Here is a 20,264-nt window from a genome sequence, read left to right on the forward strand (position 1 = left end):
GGTCTTCAACTTGACACTGTACATAAATTAAGGACTCCTTTGGTTATAGGGAAGCTGAAGCCGTTCCTTCCTTGTATCACAGTAAAATCAAATTGTGTTAAGCCTGGGGAAAAAAAGCATAATAAATCCACCTGATTATTGAGACCTGTGAGCAGTGTTCCCTCTAAGCTGTGCGCTTGTGCGCGCGCACATAGCATTTTTAGAGAGCGCACACGTCCAAAAATTGTGCGCACAACAGTTTTTCCCAATAAAAAATATATATATATATTTTTTTTGATACTTTATGTGGCGCGGATATTGTGCGCACAAAATTTTGGCTCTGCACAAGAGAAATTTTCTGCGCACGCCACCTAAGAAAAATTAGATGGAACATTGCCTGTGAGACATTGAAGTGGTCTTACCGGCTCTCTTATTTTCTTAAGGGTCCAGTTGGATTAAAAGAGAAAAACTAAGCCTGATGATAAAAATGAACCTAAAATAACAAAAAAAAAACCAGGTGCTGTGCTGTGTAACACCCTGTTGTCTAAATCTTACCCTTATTCCTTCAAATCTTGATAATGCTCGTAGAGGTCTCAGTGCTCTCAAGGTCCTTAGAGATTTAATAGCAACTAGCTGGTCATACCCCAGAGCCACCGCCAAAAGGGATATGATTGAAATCTGTTTAGAACCAATAGTATGTTTAATGGATAATTCAAAAACTGGATGCAGTGCTAATGGTCTTTGGTTTTCTTGTTTGTTTTTATAAATTATGTGCAGGATAGAACAGCCTTTATCTTTTCTAAAAAATGTAATTGAATTTCAAGACATATACATCTTATTTGCCTTCAAGTAAAAAGTTACATTTTACCCACCCATTTTTTTTTTCTTTCATATTATTAACTCACCTTTAAACTTGTAATTTCCTATGCAGAAACGGAGGTGGTATATATATATATATCTATATCCGCTCATACATTAACCATAACTTAAACGAAATTGAGGCCAGGAAAATAGTTACGAGCTTCCAGGTCTAGGAGCTAAAATGTGGGTTTTATCATAGGGCGCTGTATGTCCTTGATTGAACTAACCTTGTCTTTTGTTTTAAGTCTACTGACAAGGCGCTATGACCAAGCTAAGTACATAAGAAGGCAGAAATAAAAGTCAAAACATCAACAAGACTCTTTGCATTGCCTTTCTTAATTTAGTTAAGGCAATATATATATATATATATATACACATACATATTCAGTATTTAACTTACCATTTATTTTTCCTTTTTATTTTAATATTTTTATATACTACTGTTTTTTTTATATTGGTTCGATACATATTAATGTTTTAGTTACTTTAACTCTGAATGCAAACTTCAGAGCGGTTTAAAAAATTATATATATTCTATGTTGAAATTTATATACATACTGTGTTCTTGTGTATCTATAAACCACCATTACTGGATACTGATTTAATTACGTTTTTTTCCGTTTCTTGTCTTTCACAATGACTTCATTACTTATATCCTTATATGTGAAGATAACAGCATCAAAGTCATGAAGACTTCATTCTATTTAGTACTAATCCGATGTAAAATAGATTGGACATATTCCAGAACCACACAATGGTTCCATACAAAAAAACAAATCAAGATACTTCTACATTGTAGCAGAAACCTAGAAAGTCAAACATACATTTTACTATGGGACGATCAAGAAATCCACAAACTACATATTAAACATATTAAAAGGGAAGAAAACATACCAAAAACTATAATAATGTAAATAATATATACTATATACAAATAATGTATGACGAAAAAGATGAAGTTCAAGGAAAAACCAGAATACTTTGAAATATAATAAATTGTTTATGAAAATGAGAAATTATTCTTAGTATAGTTCAGGAGGATAATTACCTCTCACATAATGGTCTAGTAATACATAATTAATTTGGAAATTATGTATATTTTAATGTTTTTTTTCTTGGTTTTTGTTATAATATTTGTTTTAATGAGTTATACCAGTTAGATAATTCTTATTTAGTTAACAGTGTTAACGTTAATATCCATTAGTGGAATTAGTGTTAATATTGATGAAGGAGGTGAGTTTGTAATTAAATGTGTTTCTAGCGGAGTTTACTTTACCATCGGAAGCTTCCTTTTACACAGAGGTTACTGGGAATTCACCTGTACAAAGCATTATAATTTGATTGGCCAAAACTCATCCAATCACATATCAAATAGTCACGTTTAAGAATGCCACAGAGATGAAAAAGGAAAAACAGTCTTACCAATAGTCCATAGAATTAAAGATATTTTACAAAAACACGCTGAAGAAGATAACAGGCATTTGAAGCTTTTACTTATTTCGAGGTACGCTTTAGCCTTCATATGCATTTTTTTTCTTATATTTTACCTTTTTTTTTTGGCTGCAAATGCACTAGAATCCTAAGTACATTTACCGCAACAATAAACTTATTTGGATTTTTAAATGTCTTAACGAATATTATTCATTTTCACATTATATACATCAAAGTTTACATTCTCCAAGAATCTTTGTAGGCTAAAAGAATAAATATAAAACAGGATTCCCAGCACCACATAACCACACACATAACTAGGTAATGCACTTGGTAGACAAACTTGTTTAAAAGTCCGATCTACACAGTTTAAGATTATTAAATCCCTGAATAAGAACATGCTAGTTTAAATGATAAAACAATGATTTTTACCTCTTAAAACCCCTGCTAGATATTTCGTGCTGTTTTTAGTTTATCTTTACTTTAACCTGGGTTATACGTATATTATATAGCTTAATGTTCTTAGTAAGGTTCTGCATGCAGGATAAAAGTAAAATACCTACATCTACAATTAGGAAGTCCAGCCAGCACCAGGCATTGGTGAAGTATTTCACAAATCCATAAGCCACCCATTTCAGAAGCATTTCCAGAATGAAGATATACGTGAAGACTTTATCGGCATATTCCAACATGGTCTTTATGGTTTTACGTTGCTCAATGTAAATGTCTTCAAACGCCTGTGAGGCAAAGAGATTGTAAAACAGGTTTTATCCATCTAAACAGTGTGTTTAGGAAGCTGTGGTTATTTTTTTGGGTGAGGGGCGGTCATCCGAACCTCAGGCCGCATGATGCGTTATCAGATTGTCCTACTGGTGCGCCACAGCTTAAAAGGGACAGTTGGGAAGATCTTCAATCTTTCTTTCAACCAGCGCATTTACACTACAGTGAATAGGACAAGCAGCATGGGGAAGAAGAGCATGAGGTCCAACAGCTGAGGTCACGGCTTAGAGTCAGGCTTTGGACAGCACTCCTATTAAATACACCACTTCTCTCCCCACTAACAAAAGAATTTTCTATGCCCAGCTCATACCTAAAAGCAGTCTATAGTAGGTGCTAATAAATGAGACACTAGTATAATACAAGTGTCTTAATGCTATTAAGCATTTCATACCGTCAATTGTAAAGTTGTTGTTAGTTGTCACTTCCTTTTGGTAACAGCACTATGTAATTGTAATGTAATAAGTTTCAAAAACAAGACAATAAAATGGAATCTTAGGGCTACTGGGAGTCCCAAAACATTGCTTTGTCATATTGTTCTTCTGAAATCCTGATAGCCTTTGTACACATTGCAGACATGGAAAACAAGTCATCCTAAACTATTCTTTAGGGCCCCTGGATCAGTGGCAGAATTGTGCTAGTGGAGCGAATAGTGTTGATTAAAACAAATGGTGCATCCTTCTTTGGTACTCTAATTTAATCATACTGTGTCTTTGTATGCAGGTAAAACCACAGTAAAGCTTCTGATGGCTCCCAGGTCCTGCCTGGGCATCAAGAACGGCTCAAGAACTGCTAAAGAACATTCCTGTCCCATACCAAGCACGCAACAAAACATGGTTTCCTCAAAAGCTCATTCCTTATGCACTTACCAGAGCACCACTGCTAAGGAGAATCATAAAGATAATGAACGTTTCAAACCAGTTGTGTTCCACGATAGTGTAGCAGGTCTTCCTAAATGTCCACCACACCTTTCCTTTGTTTTCATCAATATTCACATAGCAAAGAGGGCAGGTCTTCACACAGCCTGCAAAACATAACTTTGTTAATTTTAAATCGTCGGACTTCCCTTTCACCCATGGGCATTTGGTTTGCATTCCTTTTTCTTTGATGTCCTTTTAATGACTCCTTTAACTCCTTTAATTTAATGAAGAGCCTTTTAAATTTTATCAAGAACCTTGATTTATGGACAATTTGAAAAACCTTACAATTTCTCTTTTTTGGCCTCTTTATAATGTTATGGATACCAAATATAATATTATATGCATAAATAGTTAAAAAAAAAATCTATATTCAATCACAAAACATATTTACAGCTTCATTTCTTTATTCTTTAAAAAACGTGCTGATGAACAAGAATGTTATAAAGATCACAGCATACCCTTTGAGCATCAAGGAAAGCAATCCATTTTACATTTTATGAGTATATATAAATATAGCTAAAACAAGAAAATATACCTGGAGGGTGATACAGATTGCAACCATTATAGTTTATAAAAATAACTGAAAAAATGGAAGAAAAAAATCAGTGGTCTTTCCCTGCAATTTTGTAAAGCCAATACAATCCTTGCACAACATGTGTGCTTTTATGATTAACAGGGACATTTAAAGTTCATAGTATTACATAATCCTGTTCTATGGGATTGCTGCCAAACGAGAGGCAAGTACAAAGGCTCTAATGAGCAGTTTTCTCTCCCACTCACCTTCTGTAAAACAAGCATCTGGTTCCAGAGCTTCCTCGCTAGGGTCCACTTCTACAATGTCTCCATCTCCTTCTACTACCACTCCGGGGGGCCTGATGTCCACGGTACTCCCTTCCGACGAGCTTGTCATATTAAGCTTCTGAAAATAAACCCCAAAATTAAATAAGCATTTTATTAAGAAATTATGCCTCTGTCTGGATCGATATGTAAGTTTTAAGTTAAAAAAAAATCTGCAATCCTTATTATTATTTTTTTTGCAAGATAAGAAGGGTAACACATTGGAAAAATAATGTGCTACCTACCTCTTGCACTTAAACAGTTACTTTTCTTAGACTCCAGCAACTAAAATACAACTTTAACATACTACTTTATTAATATTTAATGTACTCCAGCTTGCGAAGGTAAGGGATCCTCCAATGTCAGGCGGCACAAAGAGCCAAAAGAAACAATTGATCGCGATATTTAAAAGCCCAAGTTGTCAACCATGTCATAATCCATCTGTACCAGTAAAAAAAACATGCCCTATTCTTCAGTACACATACGGGAGTTAAAAAAGTGAATTTTTGCTACTTTGATATCATACAGAAAATGCAGTTTATCACTTTTTTTCAAGCAATTGCATTCGTCTTTTTCAATGCACCCCAGAGTGTTTCTGTGCATTTCCAAACTACTTGTTGTTCTGCTACTCATACTCCTTCACATGGATGCAACAGCATTTTGTAACTAGGAGCTTTTTGTATTGTTTGTAATAATTTTTTTTGTACAGATACAAATTTCGATTGATGTTTCCAACTGCTCGTAAGAATGGCTTATTGTGGAAGAAGTATGAGTATCAATCTACATTGCAGTAGTTTTCCCGTTTTGCATTCACAGTCCGCATTCTCTGATCGGGCGTAATGTTATTATTGTGTAATGTATTACATCATCAATGGTTGCACTGAGAAACAGCAAATGTACATAGGAAATGATGGAAGCATATAAGGATTATAAAACGACACCATGTCGGGAAAAGGACATTCCCGTCCCAAATCCTTCACTTATGTAATTTACAATCCTATAATAGTATTTTCCTGAGTCCGCAATAGTCTTTGTGGCAGATATTTCACCAAATTGTACTTTATGTACCAATAACTTTATTTTACCGAGAGGGTGGTAGCTAAGACAGCAAGGGAATTTAAACATGCAAGGGATAAACATAAGGCTTTCCCGATTCCAACACGAGACCAAGGACTGATTAAGGTTTGAGTTTTTACATCTTATCTGCCATCAAATTCTGGGTTTCACCGACTTTTGCCACAAACACCAGTGTTCTTGCACGGAGACCGCGTCTCCTGAAATCTATGAAAATCCATCCCATTTAACTGATCCCAAAGCAAACTAAGTCTAAGTTCACCTCCCTGACCTTAACTACATTTTGGAGTAAAATAATATCATATTTAAATGATATAAAATGTATATTTTAGCGCAAGTCCTGTTATCTGCTACACAGTAGATACTTCCATCATAGCCATATGATTACAAATTGTAGCAAAATGCTTCAGCAATAGCAAGTTTTATAAAAAAAACAAAATATCAAAGGCAAAAATAAAAAATAAAGGGAACGTTACTCCATGGTCCTAAATAAATAGGAAACAAAGTATTAGGGGATACAAAAAATATATTACAATTATAAAACACACAGGTTGACATTAATGATTAATATAGTAACCCACAGAAGGCTGTGTAGGGCCCTGCAACTTTCATTATGGCCCAGTTCAAGGCTGTCCCTAGACCAAATGGCACCCCAGGCAAGAATACTTTTTGCCCTACCCCGACCATTTATAATTTTGATAGCATTATGTTTTAATACAGTTACTGTGTATTTATACAGTTGAGTTTACCGACACATTTTCGGCTTTGTCTTGCTTTTTTGTAAACGTTACTGAGACTCACTGCCATAAACATGTATGAACCAAACATTCTGAGCTCAAAGAAGAAAGACACAATAAGGAAGGAAAGAGGGACAAGGACTAATAAGAATTCTATGTTCCTGCTAAATTATTTCACACGCTGCCACCACTTCAGCCATAGGAAGAACACGCCATTGGAACCCCCTAATTCAGTCTCATTTATCCCAACCAGCCAGGTCGCCAGTATCTCCCCAGGTGGCAGCTGTATTTCAGTCATTCCTGGGATCCATGAAAGGGCACAGATCCTATCACACAAGAATAAGGGCACAAAGAATTGGTAGAGAACTTGTGTTTGATGGACTGCATAGGTACGGTTAAGGAAGACCTGATATTTTCACACATAAATAGCTATTACCCATAATTATATCTGCCATTGTGCAGATATGCAAAACAACAATAGTGTAATATGTACACCCAAAATGACTTGAAATATAGTAGCGTATCAACTCACAAACGAACTGAATAAGCCAGGCCCATCAAAGAGTCAGTAGAAAAGGATCTTTAATATCTTCTAAAAGTCTTCTAAAATTCACTAAAATATAAATAGACCGGCAATAGTGCAGTATATCCGTAATGTAGATGGTTCAGATAGGCAAAAGAATGCACTCACAATTTGATGGGGCACTGCTAAACCTTTACTTTTCTGCTACCAAAGTGATTTCTTTCTCCTGAGGAAGCCGACGTACCATCGGCGAAACGCGTTGAGAAGTGGCAGCAGAACGTTATACCGGAATAAAGGCTGATCCTGTTCTACCACCTTGACATTTGTATGCACTCTATTGGTTTAGCAGTGCCCCATCAAATTGTGAGTGCATTCTTTTGCCTATCTGAACCATCTACATTACGGATATACTGCACTATTGCCGGTCTATTTATATTTTAGTGAATTTTAGAAGACTTTTAGAAGATATTAAAGATCCTTTTCTACTGATTCTTTGATGGGCCTGGCTTATTCAGTTCGTTTGTGAGTTGATACGCTACTATATTTCAAGTCATTTTGGGTGTACATATTACACTATTGTTGTTTTGTTTTCTTTCTCCCATATGTTTATGCGCGCCATGATCTATCGCCTATTTGTTTGAACACTTGAAGGAAGAGTGTTGTTTGGCTGCTGCTTTACATTTGGGTATTATTATTACCTTTATTTATTTATCTATTTCACCTAGAATTCCAGCAAATACTGATTTTAAAAGCTCTTGGACATGTACATCCCATATCGTTTATCCTTTAATTTGAAAAAGTAGGATCTTATTGTCTCAGGCCAAAAATCTTTTAACGCTCATTTAACAAATCCTAACAGTCAAAGGAACACTAACATAATTTTTAATGTGGGATACATGAATCAGTTTATTGGATAGTGCCCCATTATCAAAAGCCTTCCGGACTAAGAACACGTGGGATAAGCAATGCATAGCCAATTCCTCCTATGATAAATGTTACACTGAGTTGTTTCTGTAGACAGAGATGGAGGTATTAGGAATCACCAGGCTTGTGAAGCCACAAAAGGCATCCACTGCTGGACAACCTTTTGGCAGAACCAACGACTACAAGTCAGCTCCCTATACTTCATATTAAAAAGTATTGACCAGTTTTGGTGTTTAATCTTTTCTCCAGTGGCTTTAGTATTTTTGGTTACTGGGTCACCGCGTGGCTACAGACAAAAACAACCTAAATCCCAAATCACTGACATTGCTAACAGTTTGTGTCCTTTGGATTTAAAGAGCGGAGTACAAATTCTAGATTGATTCCATGAAAAGTAGCAAACTGGTGGAAGTTCCCATAAAAGACTTTGAAAGTGTAGCAGAAATGCATATCGGAAGCAATGCCGAATATCACACCTGCGGAATAATACTAGCATTTATATGTATTTATGTTTAAAATAAAACCAAAAAGTATTGATATGCAAAATCCATCTCCTTATATGGCTTGTAAATTCTATAAAATCTAAACTCGAGCCATTATTGTACCTTTAACAGGTTAACATATTATTAACATACTTTTCACGTGAGAAAAAAATAAAGAAAAATAAAAAAAAGCTTCTCCAACAGATTTGCATGGGGTTACGGTTAACCACCTGAGTGCCAGATGGCTGTGCAAAGCATTGCTTAAAAACTGACATTTAAATAAAATACTTTGAGGCATGAACAAAATATATAAACCCTAAACTGCTTCTTTTTTTATAATAAAATTCCCTGTAGAAAGTATAGGATGCTTTTTACCCCAAATGGCAGAGAAATCTTTTCACAGTTCATCATTCATCTACATATCATTCATGTTTATAGTTTTGGAATCTGAATTGATTGGCCTCCTATAGGCACTTATTTGACCCAGCATTATGATCACAAACCCTGGCACCATAGGTACTTTGGAAATTCCTCATACAGAATATGCTCTTTGAAGACCTTTACCTGAATTGAAGCCCAAAAATGAATATATCATCCTTTCAATATGGAATACATTTCACAAAAATGCCTTAACAAAACCTTTAACAAAACTAACATAGAGATAACAGACATAAGTAAGTAGGAACCTAAACACAGCGTTCTGAAATAAAGAATAAAAAAAATCATATTACATGATAACCCAACTGTAAATCTTTAAAACATATGCTTTCATTTACAGTCAAAATGATACATGCTCTTCTGCATCTTTCTTTATAGTGTGGCCATTTAAGCAGAGGGTTAGAGCATGCATTAAATGCCAAGGAAGATACAAAAAAAGAAAACATATACATATCAAAGTATAATATTAATCTGGGTCACAAAAACCAAACTTTGTTAGAGTTGCCATTGCCAATCTCGTAAAGACCATGCTGTGATGCGAGTCCTACGACTCAGCCTAAGCCTAATGGCTGTGGATGTTTTGTACTGGATTGCAATGGACAAGCAGGGGACACAGCTTAGGTGCATGCAAGCCAATCAAAAAAATTACTATAATCAGATTATTTTGGTTAACCTTAAGAAATCGGGTGAAACGTTGCTGTGCTTTGTTTAAAAGCACCACAGCTGCTTTCTTGATTGCTCCTGCTTGATTTTACCCCTGTGAGAAGTAAAAAAAAAAGGGCAAGCAAAAAAAAAAAAGATCAAATTAACAATATCCCTAATGCTCTGATTTGAGATTGATCACAAAAAACACAGATTCTCAAACATGTACTTAACTCATAAGAATACAGGACATAATCACATGGTGCCTTGTATCCACACCGACCCTTGTGGTCCAGGTAACCTGGCCATTGCAAGGTTCAAGTTTGTCCGCTTCTGGACAGTAAACAATATACACATATCCACAGACATGTTTCATCAACACGTACAGGTCTCCAAATATATGTGGTTCTAATAGGACAAGTGTTACATCAACATGGACACAATTTGATCAACAAAACACTTATTGAGCCACTCTGAACCTTCCTTTTAGCTTTATGTGCGAATATGATAAGATATTTCTCTTAACTTTGAATTGTGCATTTGGTACAATCTATTCCTAAACACTACTAATATGTAATGGCAATAGTTTAAGCACTAGAGAAACCAGCAATGTATTTCACCATAAAAGTATATTTTATGAGCGATTACTTATAGAACCCCAAGTTGTCACCCCACGCCAGGGAATTCCTACATGACTATGGTCATTAATGTGACCCACCAATGGCATTTCACTGTGAGCCCAGCGACCAGTGTGATGTGTCTTTAATATAAAAATTATAATAATTACATCCTGCGACAAACTATATGTAACTTCAAATAATTTACTGAAAAAAACCTGTAGTTTGGCAGAGCAACATCTGAGTTATTTAATATGCTAACGTTATCACCCTTAAATAGACTATCCTTAAACAGACTGTTCGAACCAATCAACCACAATCAACAACTTACAGGAGCAATCAGTTAAATGGGGAAAGATAGTCGTGAAAAAAGAAAGTTAAGATCAATTTTCCCATAATGCATATAATGAGTACACAATATATTTCATGATGTAATGCCACTTAACCTCCAATGAAATAATGATATTATATACTTGATATATTGATGTTATACAGGCTTTCTTCAAACTTGATTGGAGAAATGTATGACCCATCCTTCCATTATATATATATATATATACACACACATATTGCATCCTTATAATTTCCAGACATTACTCTGCTTCTTTATAATTATATAAATTGATGGCCACGTAACTGCTGCACTAACCTCGAGTCAGATGGGTCATTTAAAAAAAAACAAAACTGTGGGAATCAAATATTTAAGAAAAAAAATTTGTAATTGCCAATATGATTTTCTTAAAAGATTCCACTATTTTTGTTTTTTCTTTTTTTTATATATATTTTCAGCCTTTGAATGTTTTTGTTTTATTGGGATCTACTTCTTTATCACTCCATCTGCCTAATGGGTTTACATATTTTACGTAATATTTTATATAGCGATCACCAACTCTGATCTTATCTGACTTAAAGGGGATGTACTATGAATAAATAAGTATTTTTTTGTTTAACATTAAAATAAAATTTAGCATTGCTGTACACAAGACTGCCACGTATATATGTCCATGTATTTCTGCCTGGAGTTTCACATGTGGAGGGTTTTTAGAGTCCCCTTTTGACTTCCATAGGGGGAAGTCAAAATGCAAGAAATAACAGTTTGTAATAATGTGGTTTCTCTTTTTGGAATAAACATTAACTGCTCTTTCTGTTAAGAAAATATAATAAAACCTTAGCAAATCTGTAATTTTAATTAAAGGTTTATTCCCATTGGATACAAAGCCTGCTTTATGCCACATGACAATTATGTGTTCCCTGCAAATTATTTCTAGGAAGGGTTTGAAAATTCAGTAGTAACATAAAAACTACTAAGCTCCCAATTATGTTATAACACAACGTGCAGAGTTTTCAGAAGTTATACAATTGGAAACCAATCAGGAAGAAGGCACCAAGTGTAAATATGTTCAGAGGAGACATGTTTCCAGTTTACTGGTAACACAACTGGGCCTATTGGGTCAACTGAAAGAGTTTTACGTGACGCGTCCACTTGGGAAAGCCACACAGTGTGATGGAGATAAGCAGAATAGCGGAGGGTAAAGGAGGTACAATGCAATCTCTATAACACAGAGAGGGATGTGGTTTTATTGGAACAGACAAAGGCTAATTATGATAATTATTTCATGGTTTTTCACCAGACATTTATCTGTCCTGGCATTGTAAGACTGGGGTTTATCTCTTCATTGCAGATATATTATTTGGACACCCGGCAAAATCAATACACAATCTCAATGTTGTGTCTTCATACATTATGAAAACTTTTCGGCTATAGAACAACGTAAAACACTGATACTCAAAAAACATTCCGATCCCTCAGAAAAGAGGGGTAAAAAGGGAAGAATGAGGGGAACAGGGAAACAAGAATTTAAAGTTATCTATGTATAATGTCCATTTTAGTGCTTTAATGCAGTGTGTGAGCAGCATCTCGTGTACCGGCCAGGGGAAGCAGGAACCTGCCCCCCCTGGGTGGGGAGTTGTTCGCACAGAGAGCGAGCAACGCAGAGGGAAGCAGCAGGGCCCCTGCGGAAGTCTGCGAGTGAGAGATCTGCAGTTCAGGGAAGGGGGTGGGGGAGGGTTATATGGTTGAGGCATGGCACAGGGAGGCTGTAAGGGATGTGCAGACCCCATACTGCTGGCAGCATCAATACACAAGGGGGGCAGCTAGCCAGGTTCCAGCATGTACTAGTTGCCTGGGCATTAATTGCCATGAACACTCCTATCATGCTAAGTCAGCCAGTACATGCTGGAACCTGGGTATGCCTGGGCATGATAGGAGTGTGATTGCTGTTAACAATCAATATATTGTTGTTTAATTTTTTATCAAAAGCAAGTAACACATCCAAATTGGACAAAAAAAATATTGTTATTAGATTTTTTTTTACAATTTTGGTGTGTTACTTACTTTATTAAAAGTGTGGTTATTTTATTTTTAAAGGTGGAGGGTCATTTTCGGTTCGGTTTCAGCCAAGCGAATCCTGAATTTTCGCTTTCGGTCTAGAATTTTCATTTCGGTGCATCCTTAGTAGATAGTAATGTTAAATATAATATCCATAACAACTGTATTTGTCATGGTTCCAGTGAGCTGTGTGCTTAAATGGGACGGTGCATAGTTTAAAAAAAAAGCAGTGAAAAAAGAAAAACAATACATTAGCTAATTTACTAAGTTGGATGTTTTGATGCTCTCATGAAGCATCGCTGCAGGTCACAACTGCTTCGTTAGGGATGAAAGCGCTATCCTTGGGAGTTAATTATTATGGGGAGAGGGATTCAGCTGCATGAATTACATGATAACACAAGGAAAGTGTACTTTGGCCAGTACTGAAGCTAATTAGCAGCACGCGCATCCTGTGTCTACGGAAGAACCATCAAATCTAAAATAATTATCATATTTAAAAAAACAACAACCCCATGTGTCATAATATAAAAGCGCAAAATACCTACCCAATGATGTACGCATTCCTAGTCACAATAATATCAATCAATAGGTGATACCTGGCATTGCGTATACTGTTTAGTTTTGATGGGTTTTGTTTCTTGTATAAGACATGTATCATAAATAAATATCCTTGAAATATGTTTTATTGTGTACACTAAACTAGAACTCAAAATACTGGATGAATAAAGTTCTTCAAACATTACTACAGTATAGTTATGTGGAATATACAGGGTATCTTATGTACATCATAAACTATTAATATTTTTTGTCTTGTAGAATGAGAATCAGGTGTTGGATGTCATTATATTATCTTAAAAAATGATTTTGCAAACATAAAATTTTGAAGCTTCTTGAATAAATTAACTTTAAAGGGCTTGCTGGGAAAGAGAAGTGTTTTTGCACCTCTCTTTCTCTGCGAATCTACCTGCATTATTCTGGCCTCTCTGTGAACTTCTGCAAAAGGACGGAGCCACTCGAACAGCCTCTCCCTCTCTCCGTCAGTCGGGGGAGAGTGTGTGCCCGCAGACTCCGCTCTATTGCGGAAGTTCAGGGGAGACCATGTCCATTTGTCCACAGAGAAGCGGACAAAGAAAGAAGACATGAGACAAGAGAACCAGAAGATGCAAGGGAAGAAGTACTGTGCTTCAAGGGGACAGGGACAGAGAGTGATGGCGAATGAATGAGAGTGTGAGAGAACATGAATGATGTTAAAAACAAAATCCAAATGATTCCTTTTCTTTTCATTTGTTTTGTTGGGGGTTCCTCCTTGTTTTTGGAGATTCGTACAAATTAAAGAAATTCTCACATTTTGTTAAAATTGAAGTTCGTATGAAGTTCAAATCCACAAATCAACTGAATAGGTTATGACAGGTGGAACCAAAATGTTACCCAAACCAAGGAAAGAAAATTATCAAGTGTTTAATTTCTGACAAATCATAAGGTTCAGAACAACATTACTTATGGTTTATATTTTCTGTAAACTTAAGAAAATGAATAATTATATATATATATATAAACACACATATATATATATATATATATATATATATATATGTATACATATATATATATACACACACATACATATACACATATATCAACAACAATAGAGATAAAGTTAATTAAAACTTACCTCTTTACATTCTTCCAGATCGGACTCACTGCTAAAATCTTCAGTGTTTAGATTTTCAAAATCAGATTCCCCGACAGCAATAGGTACCGTTACAGTGAGGCTTGGGTTATGTATAAAGGACATATAGTCATGCTCATCCATAATGTATTTTTCCATGCTGCTGCCTACACCACTAGTTGTTCCATTCCCACCTTTGTGATAATCGAGGTCTCTATGTATTTCCACTGCATTATGATTAAATAGACAGCTTTCTTTTCTGTTATGCAGGTCCTCGAGCGGTTTGATTTCATCTAGAGCCTTTTGCTTTTTAACAAAGGCTTTTTGGATGCATTCACGCACTGTTTTTTTAACAAAATCTATTCCCCTCTGTATTCTTCCCACTGCAATCTGAAGATTGTTCATTTCATTGTCGTCATCTGTAGCCGTGAGGTTGTCCGAACTGAATGAGCTGAGTAACAAAGCCAGGAACAGATTCAAAACCTAAATAGATAAAAACACGAGTTATTTACACTTTATTATACATGTTCTTCTGAACCAAGACAGGTAATATTTATCTTCTTTATAAGGGAAACATTCCTATTGGAATCACAGAATCCATGCCAAAAAGATGATCCTACATCCAATAATGAACTTAATTCAGAACACTCTAATTAATTACAGAGATACATGGAGGGGGGGTCTTCATCGGGGTATGTATGAAAACTGACCTTATTATGCCAAGCACATGATCAGAAGTCTCTCAATACACAGTAGAATGTTTTTTCTAATCTAGGGCTAAATGTACTTTAACTGATCAGTTGTTTGTACAGTATTATAAATAGCTAGGAGAAGGGTTGCATAATTAACATAGACCCTCATTAACCCTCAAACTTTTCAGGCCATAAATTAATGATACCCCCGTGAGGATTTTTGACATGCTTTGTCCTATTGACCTTTTCTCAGGGGCTGCTTAATTACAGCCATATAACACACCAAACTACTGTAATGTTTGATGTATTAATAATGCTTGTAAGAATAATACAGTGAAAGATCTGCTTATTATTATTTGCTTAACAACATTTGGTTTATGTTTTGTTGAGTCGCAAAAGCATTATTACAATACAACCCAAGAGAGGGTCTTGAGGATCTTGGTTGTGTATCTATCGCCAGTTTTAAAATTTACATCTATGGGATAAAAGGAACTTTACAGATACATTTATAAACCTGTTGCTCTGCACTTACCACTAAGTTTCCAATGACCATCACTAGCATGAAGACGAGGAGGCACATAGATTGTCCTGCAACCTCCATGCAGTCCCACATGGTCTCGATCCATTCTCCGCATAGCACCCGGAACACAATGAGGAAGGAGTGGAAGAAGTCATTCATGTGCCAGCGTGGAAGTTTACAATCATCTGCTATTTTACAGACACATTCCTTGTAGCTTTTACCGAACAGCTGCATCCCGACCACGGCAAAAATAAAAACAATGATTGCCAACACTAAGGTCAAGTTTCCCAAAGCTCCCACGGAGTTACCGATGATCTTGATCAGCATGTTCAAAGTAGGCCAGGATTTGGCCAACTTGAATACACGGAGCTGGAAAAAGATGTTAAACAAAATGTATTTATGGAAATTAAGTTGAAATGTACACAACTAATAGAACATTATCAATGTAGTACTTATAGAAGATTGGGATTCAATGAAAAGCTACTGAATGTTCTATTTATTTAACATGCCTAACAATACAGCCAAATTTTATGTTTTATGGAATTTTATTTATGGAATAGATATAACTAACTCAATTTTGACAATAAGAGTAAAGACATCAAGCTGATTATGAGTTGGAGGGGATACTTCCAAACCAATGAGACCTTTATGATCAAGCAATATATGACATATTACAATGGCTTTTGGAGTATAGCTATGTTTGAGTCATAATACAATGTACAAAATGTTCTTACCAATCTGAAAGACCTTAGAACTGATAAACCTTCTACATTAGCCAGCCCCAATTCCATCAAACTCAGACTAACAATGATGCCATCAAAAATATTCCAGCCTTCTTGAAAATAATAGTATGGATCCAGCGCAATCAGCTTAAACACCATTTCTGCTGTGAAGATTCCAGTAAAAACCTGTAGTAAGAAAGGAATATATATCTCGTTAACTTGATTTCTGCCTAATAATTTCCACTTCTACTCTGCAATCCGGTACCCATCAGATGAATAACCCCTTGTGCATTCAAAATCTGAACTGGTCTCAATGGTTCTAGTTCATTGCAATATCTTATTTTGTAGCTTTCAGTTTAAGCCAAAATTCTATGTAGATGTATGTATTTTAAATATATAGTGCTACCATCAAATAAAAAGAGGTACAATAAGTGAGTCAGATAAGAAGTACAGAACTCAAAAATACACTGGGATGGGGTACAATATACGAACATCAGAAAAGGAGGTCCCTGCCCCATGTAGCTGTAGTTTTATATATATATATATATATATATATATATATATATATATATATATATATATATATATATATATATATATAATATTATTATTATTATTAAAGGCACTTTAGAGACATCATAGGCACTGTAATGCATATACTAGCTAATTGTCCCCATTAAATTAACATTTTCCCTTTACAAATGGGTGTAAGGACTCCTCAGGAACCTCTTTCTGCATTTGCAGTCTCCCCACCCTAAGCATCTCGGCAGAGAGATAAATATTCTTTTTAAATGATTTATAGATAAGAACAATAACATCTGTACTGAGAACATGGTACGCATATTTTGGCACAGCCATAGAAAATATATTTTTTTGCTTTTTGTTAATAAAATATTATTTCAGATTTTCATATATATCTATGGTGCTAATTAATAACATATTTTGAGTTCCATGTATGTAGCACAACCACATTGTTACTGCAACATTACAATGGAAAAATCACTATACATAATTCTTTACATAGAAACAACATGGCATATTTTATTGAAAGGAATTTCAACTTACCAGGTTTCCAACAGAGAGGACATAGGCAAACTCATTAGTCATTGGGTAGTGTTCCATGGCCATGAACAAGGTGTTTAATACAATGCAGATGGTAATGGCGAGATCTACAAATGGATCCATCACGATCAATTTCACAACATGTTTTATTCTTAACCAGTTCTCACAACAGTCCCAAATAAGAAAGGTGTTTGCAAATTTGTACCAACAAGGTGGACATTTCTGCCTGGATTCCTCGAGTTCTGAAAATCAATAGAAGAAAAAACTAAGTATTCTTACAATTACTTTGGTTAATGATATTTAAAAAGCAGTCAATGAAACATCATTGGTCAATATGTCGGAACATTGGGAGTAGCGTACCTTCCATCGTGTTTGTCAAGATGCTGGCAACGCTTAGAGCTCTCTGTCTTGTAACTGTTGGATCTTCCAGAAGATCCATAGACATCTGGTAACAGCTGGAGCGTCTTTTTCTCACCTCGGTCTCAGTAGTAGTACCCTACAGATTAATAAAATGCTGATGTAATTTGTGCAGATTGTACCTCTTATGGTATATGGCTGCGCTGAGCAAAAGCGCAAAATGAGTAGTATAAGCAATCGGCATGATTTATGATACAAGGTACACTAAAAATCACATACATGCATCATGCAGCAAAATAAAGACAAAAAAAGACATTGTGGCTGATATTATATTATTCTATGTTTGCATTTGTACATGAACATATACATGAAGAATATAAGACACATGGATATTATATATATATATATATATATATATATATATATATATATATATGTTACACCAAATCAGTTTGTTTCATTATGATTAAAAAGCGCACCAGTTTTTACATGGTCTGTTCACTTTCGCATGCATGTTATGTATAGTTAATTTAAAAAAAACATACTAAAAGAAGCATAAATAGATGCAGAAATAGACAAAATGGTATAAGGTACGTAATGCTGGAGAGTATAATGACAGCGCTCTATACAATGAATGTTAATGTAGCTGTTAGCAATGATCTCCAAGCAAAAGATCTAAAGGTAACAGTTCATTAAGCAAATCTATAATGTATTTCAAGGCAATTAAATAAAGTGCATGTTCTATCCTGAGATCTAAGGCATCAGATTAAGGACTGCTATTAAGTTAGTTGCTAATACACTTTTTAAATAATGCTAATTCAGATTTACTAATTCAAACCTATATGTCATTATTACTTTAGGAATATGTCACATTTTAAAGAAGGTGGGAAATGTCTCCTAAATATCTGAGAATGTTGATATGTAGACCAGCAGGTCACATGATGTCTGAATCCAGTTCTGAAGAAAGAAGATATGGCGTGGTGATGAGGCACCACCATGTCTAGACTGTTTGAAACTTCCTTACATTGTCATCAGAAGCTGGTTTATCTATTATCACCTCTGGCAGAAGTAGTCCAGTAGGCGAAGTCGGACCAGATGGACCACCAAGCAGGGAGACCACTCCATTGCAATCCACCGTGCTGTGCATCTTCCCATTTGCCGGAAGTTGGGTCTTTGACGCTTTACTGGCTTGACTAATATTACTGTTCCTCCGTTCAACATGTCTGTGTGGTACAAACAAGGAACCCCTTCTGCTTTCGTTTTCCTCAAACGTGCTGTGTTCATCGTCTGCAAAGTCATTCTCCGATCCCACGTCTTTTGCGCGGTTTCTGAAACTAAATAGGCTGGCTCTACTATTGCGCCTCGGAGAAAACAGAGATCCGCGAATGCTCAGCAAAGACTGAAAGCAAAAGAAAGAACGGTCACAATAGTTTCTCTTCCTATTAGACATTTACTAATTACACAACACAGGGCAAGTAAATACATATAAGCAAACTATGTATGGTCATCTCTCTGTAAATTATGGACTTTAATGAGATAGGCATGAACATATTTCATATCGCAGATGCTTATAGTACACACTTCACATTGTAGGGGATCAAGTTTCACCTACACATGGTACTAGCCAATTGGCTTTCAAGTGTATAAGTGAAAGTTATGTTCTGTAACGGAGCTTGAATTTGGAGGAAATTATGCTTTTTGGGGAAACAAAATCATATGGTCACTAAGAAAATACTTGGTATACTTAGATGGAAAATGATTTTCAGTGATAATGAAAAGGCAGATAGTTTGTGATGGAAAAGAGATACGGAAAGATAATTAGATATACGATTGAGGGATTATTTATTTGAGAGGGTGAGAAGGATGATTGTATCCATTTAGAAGATGCTGACTGTAAGGTGGTAACATGTTCAGCAGGTTCCATCACCATCTGCTGTATTGTCTGTGGGTGATGAAATGAAATCCAGCAACAGCTTGAGAACCACTGATTATCCAACCCAGATTTAACACAACGCTTATTGAATGTTATTGTAGTCTACACATTACCTGGTGTGGGGAAGAGAACTTGTTTTCATAGGTCAGTCTGTTTCCTTCTATGGAGAAACGGAATCCTTTCCTTTTTATACTTGTTTCTGATTCAGATTTAGGGAATTTCTCATCGTCTCCCTTTTCATCCCCTTCTCCCAGCTCTTTTTGTTTCCTTTTCTTTTTCCTGTTCCTTCTGTCTTTGGCGCTTTTTGAACTCAGTTTTGAAGCCTCCGAAGAACTTTCTGAAAGTAGGCCAAACCCACCTTCACAGCTATATTCTCTTGATAAGTTTAGTGCTGCTGCAGCTGCCGCCTGCCAAAAATTAATATGCACAAAACATTGAATATGATGTAGAAATGTAACCAAAAATAATCCAAACAGCACTCTCATATAAGGTACGTCAACTGTGTAACTTCTCGATTTGGTCATAATAAGACCTAACTGCTCAAAAAGTTCAAATGTGAGAAAAAAGAAGCCATTTGACTTATATCCATATATTGGATGATCTAGATGATCAAGAAAAAAATCTGGGTTTATATCTATCCATCTGTCTGTCTGTCTGTCTGTCTATCAATAGGTTTAGTCT

General features: G+C 35.6%; 1 protein-coding gene across 14 annotated transcripts in view; it reads right to left on the reverse strand.

Annotated features, from left to right (window-relative positions):
* Positions 1 to 20,264, reverse strand: part of LOC149285922 (sodium channel protein type 2 subunit alpha-like) — a 42,215-nt gene that overhangs the window by 9,451 nt on the left and 12,500 nt on the right. For 8 of the 14 annotated variants that reach the window (XM_089494622.1, XM_089494618.1, XM_089494619.1 and 5 more), the window contains exons 10-19: positions 19,697 to 19,990; positions 18,708 to 19,049; positions 17,654 to 17,789; positions 17,297 to 17,535; positions 16,244 to 16,417; positions 15,522 to 15,878; positions 14,301 to 14,780; positions 4,749 to 4,887; positions 3,918 to 4,072; positions 2,835 to 3,008 (exon numbers count right to left, since the gene is read on the reverse strand). In XM_089494622.1, coding sequence (XP_089350748.1) covers positions 2,835 to 3,008; positions 3,918 to 4,072; positions 4,749 to 4,887; positions 14,301 to 14,780; positions 15,522 to 15,878; positions 16,244 to 16,417; positions 17,297 to 17,535; positions 17,654 to 17,789; positions 18,708 to 19,049; positions 19,697 to 19,990 — 2,490 coding nt within the window. Of the gene's footprint in view, positions 1 to 2,834; positions 3,009 to 3,917; positions 4,073 to 4,748; positions 4,888 to 14,300; positions 14,781 to 15,521; positions 15,879 to 16,243; positions 16,418 to 17,296; positions 17,536 to 17,653; positions 17,791 to 18,674; positions 19,050 to 19,696; positions 19,991 to 20,264 lie in introns of all 14 variants that reach the window. The other 6 variants (XM_089494624.1, XM_089494623.1, XM_089494615.1 and 3 more) reach the window with 4 other exon arrangements.

The sequence above is a fragment of the Sceloporus occidentalis genome, unplaced genomic scaffold (genome assembly GCF_023333645.1).
Source record: "Sceloporus occidentalis isolate IW3139 unplaced genomic scaffold, rSceOcc1.0.p SCAF_74, whole genome shotgun sequence".
Lineage (NCBI taxonomy): Eukaryota > Metazoa > Chordata > Lepidosauria > Squamata > Phrynosomatidae > Sceloporus > Sceloporus occidentalis.